The 11756-nt window shown below is 33.3% G+C and overlaps 1 protein-coding gene across 1 annotated transcript; it reads left to right on the top strand.

Moving 5' to 3' along the window:
- On the top strand, positions 3926–8277 carry LOC105160501 (leucine-rich repeat receptor protein kinase EMS1). Its single transcript, XM_011077901.2, has one exon. The coding sequence runs from the start codon at positions 4178–4180 to the stop codon at positions 8090–8092; it is 3915 nt and encodes a 1304-aa protein (XP_011076203.1). The 5' UTR covers positions 3926–4177; the 3' UTR covers positions 8093–8277.

Here is an 11756-nt window from a genome sequence, read left to right as displayed (position 1 = left end):
TTAGCCGAAAATTAATAATAATAATAAAATCAGTCACCATAGATAATTCGAATTATGTTTTTTTTTAATTTATCCAAATGATCAAAAATAAAATTTCAATTTTTTAAAAGATATCCCTTTAATTATAACTAATTTCAAATTATTACATCATAATTAAATACAATTTACCCCTTATATTAACGAAAAAGTGTAAAAAAATCCTTGTAAAAAAACAAAATGCAAACCCCTTGTGATTTAAAAATAATACAATTTACCTCCTTTAATAAATTGACAGAGTGAGTTAAATTGCATCATTTTTAAATCACAATGAGATTTTTAACGCTTTATTTTTTCACAAGATTTTTTTTTTCACTTTTTCATTAATACAAAGGGTAAATTACATGTAATCCATGCTAACGAAATATATTTCAGTTCTTGAATTCTTACTTGTAACTCCAATCCAACAAACAATAATTTTATTTAATTAATACTTATAAGAACAAACAATTTGATTATATAATATATCAACTATTATATAACAAAAATAAAGTAATAATAACAGTCACGTGCATGAGACTCGAATTTAATATCTCTCGTATTTTGACAACAAAAAAATAATAATGATAAATATTACAAAATAATCGCGAATGGGTATATCTCTTTTCTTGAACCCAATCCCCTTCCAACACGTCAGAGGTAACATCCATCCACTTAATTGCTCTATTAAATGCATATAAATAGAAAGAGTCGTCATATACTTAATTTTCAGGTTTCTGCAAAGGGATATTGGTTTCAGGGTCATCACCTAAACTTTCGAGTCCCGCTTTTACGCCAAAAATGAAAGCGTGCACGTTCTGCTCAACGTTTTTAAATGTATCGCTAAAATCCAAACGTCGAATCGACTACGATTTTATAACTTCAGGTAAAGCGCCAGACCTCATCATTACCTTCACTCCATTTAATATAATTTACTGTTTACGGACCTTTTCTTACCTGTGGAGTATTGCTATTAATTACAGTTGGAGTAGCAGTACACCCCTTTTTCTTTAAAAAAAATAAATTATAATAATATATATCAATATATCATATTTAAAACAAAAACAAAAAGAAAAAAAAAACAACAAATAAAAAAAAATCAATTAGAGGTATTATTGGTATAATGATAAAAATTGATGTTGCGGTAGTATAGATATATATTATCAACAAAAATTGTATGCATAAAATTCTCACTGAAATAATTAGCGACACACACAATGATGATATAGTGCTAATAAATAATTATAGTTACTGCATTTTATTTTGTTATTATAAATGCGGCTCTAATTGTCTGTAGTAATAATTATTTAAATACTGTTTCTTATTTACTAAAATAAACAAAAATAAAATGAGATAATTTAATTTAATTTAATCAATCATCATCATCATCTCATTTGGGTCTGGTGGATGTGGTCAAACTGCTCAACATGAGTTTCTATTTGGTATGTAGCATAATTTTTGGCAGCTTTCTTTTATAGGGAGCGGATTGCATTTCTAATACTATGTTTCGTAAATTTGACAAAAATAGTAACATATAAATAGAATAATGTACAAGTTATGTAACTTTTGAACAGAAATAAGTACATGGATCTCATGTAGTTGTTAAATAAGACTCGTTGGGGGGTTAAAAATCTGGCAATGAGTTTTTGAGGAAAACTAACGATTGTTAGGCTGATTTTTTAGCTCGTTATATTTTAACTAAAAATAAAATTAAAAATAGTACTGTATTCCATACTTCTATAGTGATTTAGATGCTTTGGGCATAACATCTTTTTTCCCATGATTTCATGCCACCGATCCCCTATTGGGTCGAATAGCATTTAGGGTTCTTCTTAATTTGAACCAAAATCGGGAAAGATAATCAACGGATTCTGACAACATCAAAGTTAAGGGTTTGAGATGAAAACAAGAAAATCATTTTGGGAGAGAAAACGATGGTATTTAACTTGAACACTTTTTTGTTTATATAATGTTGTTATTGTCAAGCTGACAAAATATGGTACCACAATTTATAAATTAGCCTAAAGTGTGGTATCGAAAATGCAATTTGCTCCTTTTATAGGGGTGCTTACAGTAGCACTATGATGCTAAGTTGTAAAGAAAGTTTTAAGTAGTATTAGTAAATTCCGAAAGTTAATATAGAGCTGCTCATTACTTTTAATTTAAATTTATATATCTAAAAGGAAAAAATGTACAATAAAAATATGAATTTCAACTGAATTTGGATAATAAATAGATAAGTTAGAAGATCCTAGTACAAGAATGAAACAAGATTAAGAAGGCGTAATCAAGTTGAGTGTGTGTTCTACTAAAAACACAAAGGTTGAAAAGATGATAAATAAGATTTCCATTTTGGTAAGTGAAAAAACAGAGGAGGAAAGACAGAGCAGTGGGTGAGTGGCACTGGGTACGAGAAATTCTTTTAAGTATTTGTTTGTTTCCTGTTGAGGGACAGCTGAAATCTGGGGCTCTTTTCAGGCCCACCCCCCCTTTTCCTATCTCTAGTCCCATCACAAATCTCTATCCCTCCAAACAAGTCATATATTCACTCTACTTACTACACTTACCAAAACATCCCTCTTTCCTTGTACATCTTCTTTTACTATATATTCATCTTAAATTTTTTTAATTCAAATCGTATGCATAATATTTATCATATGATTAATATATAAAAAGTGATTTTTATACAATAAATATATTTTACTTGTCATGTAATTGTTTTAGATCAACAAAATAAAAAATAATTCCATTTTTCTTTGGAAAAATTGTAATTTTAGTCCTGTAACTTTATAATTTTGACAATTTTAGTCCTTTTTCGCCCCAATTTGATCGAAAATTAAAAATTTACTTGCAATTTTAGTCTTGTAAATAAGTTCATGAAGGACAAAAAAATGATGAAAATTGCCAAAATTTTAAAATTATAGAACTAAATTGAGAAAATCAATTTATGTAGAACCAAAATTGCCAATCCACATGAATTACAAGACTAAAATTGCAATTTCCCTCCTTTTCTTTCGATAAATGTTATCTGATAAGGGTGGTTGTATCTTTTTGCATTTATAATTTTTTGACAATTTCTTGTTGAGGTGAACTTTTTTATTCTATATTATGTTATTTCAAAGAGATTTTTGGGGAAAATTGTAAATATTTAAAAAATATAGATTCATTGACAAAATTAAATAAAAAATTATTCAGGCTAAAAATGATAAAGAAAGAAACACTTAAATCATAAAATTCTTACTAAAAGAATGAACTAATAAGATAAAGATGACGAAATTTTCCTTTCGACTGAATTAGAAGATTATTATATCCAAATGAAGGTTTTTTAATACACAAAGTTTTTATATTTACCATTCACATAACTAAAATAAATTAAATTATATATGAAATAATAAATCCAACTTGCTAACAAAACCAATCTAGACATTATTAGTATTAATAAATATAGAACAAATTAAAACAAACTCTAATGAGATTTATTGTAATTATAAATACATCATCATTATCTAAAAAATTTTAAATATTTTTTTAAAATTAATGAACGTCTAACTGATATCTCACTGTAATGTAGGAAGTCTGTATAATTTACCCATATATACAATTTGAGGTTGCACCAAAGAAGCAACTTTTGGAGTGAAGAGGGGCAATACGGTCAAAATGCATATATGTATATTTGAAGGCAAGAATCGATAGTGAGTAGGGAGAGAGCGAGAGAGAGAGAGAGTGTCTGATCTGACAAACTCTTGAAACCCTTTTCGTATTCTTTTCGAACTGCTTTACACTGTGAAGGGGACCCCCACATCCAGATTCTGAAACGACGCCGTACATCCACGTTCAATCTCCCCATTGCTTCTCTCTTCCTCTCCTCTGTCCCAAACACTAATAATTATTAATCTTTGTTTTTTTTTTTTTTATGAATTTGTACCATCGCCACCCTCTTCATGTTCCCAACAAACTGTACCTCTCCCTCCTCTCTCTCTCTCTCTCTCTCTCTCTTTTTAACATTGCTTTCAAGTTTCAAGAAATCATTATTGGAATTCTCTCTCCTTATAAGAAAACCCGCAATGTGCTGATAATGCACTATGATTTGAAAAACTTGAGCCAAGATTTCAGTTTTGTGCTTGTATAGTTCTTGCCCATTTGGTTCTTGCACTGGGAAAGAATGGCGTTTGTGTTAGTCCATTGGTTTTTCATTGTGTTTATACTGAGTTTCTTCTGTTCAAACGCTATCTTGGAGCAGAAATATGGGAGCCCAGATAGGGAGAGTTTGCTGTCCTTCAAAAACTCTCTTGAAAACCCTCAAGTTCTCTTCTCATGGAGTCCTTCCGTGTCGCATTGCAACTGGACCGGTGTGTTTTGCAATGAAGGTCGAGTTACTTCGGTCGTTCTGTCTACTCACACTCTTGCTGCTAACCAACTGAAGGGTCCTCTCTCCACTGCTCTCTTCTCACTCACCAGCCTCGTTGTTCTGGATCTTTCTTCTAATCAGTTGTATGGTGAAGTTTCACCGGAAATAGCTTCCCTCAGCAGGCTGGAATTATTGGACTTGGGTTACAATCGCTTGACGGGTGAGTTACCGAGTAGGCTTGGTGATTTGACTCGTCTGCAGACGCTGAGACTTGGACCAAATTTCTTCACTGGAAGAATCCCGCCGGAGCTGGGAAACTTGGTGCGGCTTGAGTCTTTTGACCTCTCAGGAAATTCTCTCACCGGAAATATCCCACCCCAGATAGGCAACTTGACTCAACTGCAGATTTTGGCTCTTGGGAATAATTTCCTGACGGGTTCCTTGCCTTATAATCTCTTTACGAAGCTTCAATCTTTGTCTTCATTTGACGTTTCAAACAACTCTCTTTCTGGAAAAATATCGCCGGAGATCGGAAAACTCACCTCCCTTAACGAGCTTTACATTGGCGACAACCATTTCTCCGGAGTGTTTCCGCCGGAGATTGGCCAGCTTTCAAATCTTGAAATATTTTCTTCGCCTTCTTGTTTGTTCAATGGCCCATTACCTGAAACGTTCTCGAAGCTGAAATCTTTGAGCAAACTTGACCTTTCTAACAACCCATTGCAGTGTTCAATCCCAAAAATTGTTGGAGAAATGCAGAACTTGACCATATTGAATCTTGTTTATGCTGAGCTTAATGGAAGCATCCCATCCGAGATTGGAAAATGCAGAAACTTGAAAGTCTTGCTGCTTTCCTTCAATTCTCTTTCCGGAGTTCTGCCTGAGGAGCTATCTGAATTGTCTTTGATAACACTTTCTGCTGAAAAGAATCAACTCTCAGGTCCATTGCCTTCTTGGCTTGGAAAATGGACACAGGTTGACTCGATATTGCTTTCGAACAATCGATTTTCAGGCAGCATTCCACCTGAAATTGGGAATTGTTCAATGATAAGTCACATTAGTTTGGGTAGTAATTTGCTTACCGGTGAGATTCCTAAAGAGTTGTGTAGTGCTGTTTCTCTTGCAGAGGTTGAGCTTAATCATAATTTTCTCACTGGGAGTATCGCAGAAACTTTTGTCAACTGTAGAAATTTGACACAGTTGGTTTTGGTGGATAATCAGATTGTTGGTTCTATTCCAGATTATTTCTCTGAGCTTCCTTTAATGGTTCTTGAGTTGGATTCCAACAACTTCACGGGTCCTATTCCTGTGAGCCTTTGGAGTTCACTAAATTTGATTGAGTTTTCTGCTGCAAATAACCAGTTAGAGGGTTCTCTCCCTTTGGAGATTGGAAATGCTGCTTCTTTGGAGAGCATTGTTCTCTCTAATAATCATATTACCGGTAGAATTCCAGCAGAGATTGGGAAGCTGAGTTTTCTCTCTGTGTTGAACTTGAACTCCAATTTTCTTGAAGGGAATATCCCTACTGAGCTTGGGAACTGCACTGCTCTCACAACATTGGATTTGGGGAACAACAGTCTCAATAGCTCCATTCCAGATGAACTTGCTGATTTGCCTCAGTTGCAGTGCCTTGTTCTTTCTTATAATTATCTGTCTGGGCAGATTCCTTCTAAAGGTTCCAAGTATTTTCAACAGGTATCTGTTATTCCTGACTCTAGTTATGTTCAACATCATGGAGTCTATGATCTTTCACACAATGGATTGACTGGTTCGATTCCTGAGGAACTGGGGAGCTGTGTGGTTCTGGTGGATCTACTGCTCAATAACAATTTGCTTTCAGGGGAGATACCAAGATCTTTGGCAAGCTTATCAAATCTCACGACTTTAGATTTGTCAGGAAATTTGCTTACTGGTAATATTCCTCCTGAATTTGGTGATTCATCTAACTTACAGGGACTGTATCTTGGAAACAATCAGCTCACAGGCACAATCCCTGAAACACTTGGTCGGTTAAATGGCTTGGTGAAACTTAATTTGTCTTCTAATATGTTATCTGGTTCAATTCCTCCCAGTTTTGGTAGCTTGAATGGGCTTACTCACTTGGACTTGAGCTCCAATTCGTTAAGCGGTGAGCTTCCTGCAGCACTATCTGGAATGGTAAATCTTGTGGGCTTTTATGCTCAGCAGAATAAGCTTTCGGGTCATATAGATGGGCTTTTCAAGAATTCGATAGTTTGGAGAGTTGAAATTTTGAATTTAAGCACCAATTCCTTTGGTGGGAACTTGCCAAGATCTTTGGGCAACATGTCCTATTTGACAGTCTTGGATCTTCATGGAAATGGTTTTACAGGGGAAGTTCCACCTGAGCTCGGAAATCTTGCACAGCTCGAGTATCTTGATGTCTCAGGGAATATGCTTGATGGAGAAATTCCTGGTGATGTTTGCAGTCTTACCAATCTTTTGTTCTTGAATCTTGCGGAGAACAGTCTGGAGGGTCCAATTCCAAGATATGGGATCTGCAAAAACCTGACAAAAGCTTTACTATCAGGGAACAAGGATTTGTGTGGTGGAATTGTAGGATTACGATGCCCTTTGAAGAGCTTTGGCAGAAAATCACCTATGCTGAATGTCTGGGGACTGGCATCAATTGTTGTAGGCATTATTCTGACAGCTCTTTCATTGATCATAGTGCTGAGGCTCTGGGCTAACAGAAGCAGCAGAAACGATCCTGAAGATGTTCCAGACAGCAAGTTGAATAGCTCAGATGATCAAAATCTCTATTTCTTGAGTAGCAGCAGGTCAAAGGAGCCACTAAGCATTAACATTGCTATGTTTGAGCAGCCTCTCCTCAAATTGACACTGGTTGATATACTTGAGGCGACGAACAACTTTTGCAAGGCAAACATAATTGGGGATGGTGGCTTTGGAACTGTGTACAAAGCTACCCTGCCTGATGGAAAAATAGTTGCAGTAAAGAAGCTGAGTCAGGCCAAAACACAGGGTCAGCGGGAGTTTTTAGCAGAGATGGAAACTCTAGGCAAAGTAAAACACAGAAATCTTGTTCCTTTGCTAGGCTACTGCTCTTATGGTGAGGAGAAGGTGCTCGTCTACGAGTACATGGCCAATGGAAGCTTAGATCATTGGCTGAGGAACCGCACTGGGACTCTTGACATCTTGGATTGGACCAAACGATTCAAGATTGCTCTCGGTGCTGCACGTGGCTTAGCTTTTCTCCATCATGGGTTCATTCCCCATATAATTCATCGCGATATCAAGGCCAGTAATGTCCTACTCAACGAGGACTTCGAGCCGAAGGTTGCTGATTTCGGGCTAGCAAGACTCATCAGTGCCTGTGAGACTCATGTAAGTACTGACATTGCTGGCACTTTCGGGTACATCCCACCCGAATATGGCCAGAGCTGGAAATCCACAACTAGGGGGGACGTCTACAGTTTTGGTGTGATTCTGCTCGAACTGTTAACTGGGAAGGAGCCAACAGGACCTGACTTCAAAGACATTGAGGGTGGTAACTTAGTCGGATGGGTGTTCATCAAAATCAAGAATGGTCATGCTGTGGACGTGCTTGATCCTACCATTCTCGATGCAGACTCAAAGCAGATGATGCTTCAGACGCTGCAGATTGCTGTCATCTGCTTGTCGGAAAACCCTGCTAACCGGCCTACTATGCTCCATGTTCTTAAATTCCTGAGAGGGATCAAAGACGAGTAGAAGGCCAACAACGATCTTGCTGATTACTTGCCGATCTTTAAATAAAATAGCTAATGGAATTGTATTAATCTGCAGAAGTTGCGACCAGTGTTTTCATCGACTTTAATCAACATAATGACTACCTATGTTTACACATATTTGATGTAGTTGGTCTTATATAACAGTAAGTACCTAATTTACATTCATATTAAAGCATTAATTTACACTTTGTTTTGCACATGCATCCCCATATTGAGTTTTAATGTTGTTTTATTGAGACAATGGACACTTTTAATGTCTGATAACCAATTGGGGACATAATAATTTTGATGGTTGAGTTGTGAAAGACCAACTGCTGCATTTTGTTGCTATAGCTGGAGAAGACATGACCTATGATAGAATAGGATAAGACATTTTCAACTGAAGCTCTCATCTGTGTCTAATAAATGAGGATGCAATTGTCATTTATGTCAAACTAGAAATCATGGGACAAATCTTCCACTCACAAATTTGAGGATGTACTTGTGAGAAACACATTAATGCGTCATGTTAAAGTCTGTTTCCTAGTATTTTTCTGTAGCATTACATATTTCTGTTCTAATTTAATTATTTATTTTTATTAAAAACATTACCGACTCCAGTATCGAGAATTACGATCAATGCATCCTCACTAGATGGTGGAACGGAAGCAACCAAATTTGAGGAATAATTGAAAAACATGTCCCCAACCATCAAAGATTTGGGGAGAAAAGTGAAATTTATTGCTAAACAATGGTCCCCAGGAGAACAATCCAATAATTTGAGTTCAAGATTTCTTATGAGAGGTTTCGTAATCGAACTTGAATGAGTGCGTGAGTGTGTTGGGCATATTTCGAAAAAAGAAAAATCCATTTATAATATGAATTCAAATAATAGAATTTGTATGTAGTTAAAGAAAGGGTAAATTATAGCTACCTCTCTTGAGTATTGCTAAAATTACAAATACCTTCTTGTTTTTGAAAATTTGTAATTGCCTACTACTTTACACTTGTATTTTGAAATAAAAAATAAATAATTAAAATAATTTAAAAAAATCTTAAGGTGGGTAAAGTAAATAATTCATTTGAAAATATTAGTTTATAAAAAGATTTTATAAAATTGTGAAAATATATAAAATTATATTTGATAATTCAAAAATATATTTTGGATATTTCACCATAAAATTGAATGAAAATATAATAGAATTGGCTCGTTGTTACATGAACGTTATAATTAGGGGAGGTATTTGTAACTTTTCAAACAATAAGGATGTATTTGTAACTATGCAAAACCTCAAAAGAAATGGTTGTAATTTACCTCTAAACAAAAAAAATCCTAACCTAAGCAACAAACCTCACGACAGCCTAAACTTCGGACTACTTAACTACAAAAACTCTAACATATTAGTAATAACCTGGTAAAAATATGAGGTCCAAATAAAATTTATCAAAAAATAAGTAAAAATTAAAAAAAAATCCGAAAGTTGTTAGGTCATAATTGCCAATTGTAAGGGGTTGGGTTTCGATCATGAGATGATTATGTGAATTATAATCGTTTGAAATTCAACCATCAAACGAGCAATATTATGTACAAGTGTTTACATTTTATTACGTAGATGGTGAGTTGTTTACCTTCTGACAAGGTCAGGAATACTATAGCCATCCATGAAAACAGGGAATGCCCCTTTTTATGAAGAAGATGGATGAAGAGCAGCATACCATGTCATGATTCAACTTAGTGCAAGAAATTGGGGTGTGATTCATGTGCTTTACACGTGTCTGAATATTCAACAAAAGAAAAACAGGAAAGAACCAAAAGACTAGTCTAATTAATCAGGCAGCCTTAAAAGGTTGTAATCCCCTTTAATTTCAAACGTTCACATGGATTAAACGCAACATCAAGCAGTCAATAGTGGTAGGTCGTAGGCCCCACTCTCGTAAATGTTACAGAAAGAAATAGGTATAATTATACCGGACTCTCTTTACATTCAGTATAGTTCAATGTAAATTTGTTATCACTTTTTTATTTCAACCTATGAGATTTGGAGCTTTTATTGTTCTTTAATGCTTAATTAGTTTATGGTTTCAATGTTTTACTAGAGAGTAATGGGTAAACATTATTTTTGGTCCCTCAATTATACCATTTATTCAGATTTGATCTTTTATATTTTTCTCCCATCAGATTTAGTCCCTCAAATTTATATATTCCATTTTTTTCTGTTAAAACTAACGAATTTCTTGAAAAGTCAAAAATATTTTTGCTGTCCAAAGGATTCGAAGCCGAGATCTTGAGGAAAAATTTTAATGTCTTCACCACTGCACCAACACTATTTGTCTAATTTTTCTAAATAAAATATATAATACTGTTGTATTCTGTTGTACCGGAATAATTTTATAATTATGTTTTAACTGATGTTCAGAATGTTTTCGAGATTTTTTTATATATTTGATAACATCACATTTATGTGTTTGTTTGTGACTTTTATGTTTTTTTTAATGTACTTTTATGTGTTGTGATTTATAATATTGTTAGATGCTTATGTTATTTTAGTTGGTTATATTTTAATTTTTATTATGAGGATATATAGGATGACAATGATTTATGTAGGTTGATTTTAAAAATTTTCAGCATGATGTTGAGATGTTTTTAACATATTTTTATTTTACTGTTATGTATATATAATATTTTATTTAATAAAATAATTAAGTAGTGCACTTGGTAGATTGGGAAAAACATTGAATTCTTTACACAAAGTTTTAATTTCAAGTCCTTTTGACAGCAGAAATAATTTTTTAAGTTGTAGGTGTTAATTAATATTTTATTATTTAGAAAAATAAATAAATGATGTATTTGGTGCTGTTAACAGAATTAAATTCTTCCTCGAAGTCTTGGTTTGATTCCTTTGGATAGCAAAAACAATATTTTTTTTTTTAAAATCCGTTAGTTTTAACAGAAATATAATAGAGGGGATAAAAAATGATAGAATATATAAACTTGAGAGACTAAATCTGAGAAGAGGAAAACATGAGGAATCAAATCTGAATAAGTGGTATAATGGAGGGACCAAAAGTGACGTTTACCCATTACTCTCTAATAAAACATTGAAACCATAAACTAATTAAGCATTAAAGAACAATAAAAGCTCCAAGTCTCATATGTTGAAATTAAAAAAAAAAAAAAAGATAATTACACTCACTTTTCTAAAATTGATGTAATTTCACATTAACTAGCTGTGACATAAAAATGCATTGAATAACCTAAAATTTACTTCTGTCTATCGAAAAAGTTTTTACGTTAGTCACAATTCACCATCATTCCAATATTAACAAAAAGATCAGGTAAAATTCATATTTATTTCAAATTAATTTATTATTTATGACAAATTATTTTTATACATGTTCACATATTAATACATGTGAAGAAATAAATCTCCACTCTTGCAAGGATAATTTAATTAAAAAAAATTATTTAATATGCATCAAATCAGTAATAAATTAATTAAAATAAATATCACTAATTTTTAATTAATATTCATAAATTTAATAAATTTTAATTAATTAATAAACGTATTTATTAGACAAAAACATACCTAAAATGCTAAATATAATTTTGCAAATTAAAAAATTTATGCATAATTACTAGAATGGAGGGGACTGCGACTATCCCA

This window comes from Sesamum indicum, linkage group LG4, assembly GCF_000512975.1.
Source record: "Sesamum indicum cultivar Zhongzhi No. 13 linkage group LG4, S_indicum_v1.0, whole genome shotgun sequence".
NCBI classification, from domain to species: domain Eukaryota; kingdom Viridiplantae; phylum Streptophyta; class Magnoliopsida; order Lamiales; family Pedaliaceae; genus Sesamum; species Sesamum indicum.
This window is presented reverse-complemented; position numbering and strand designations above follow the sequence as displayed.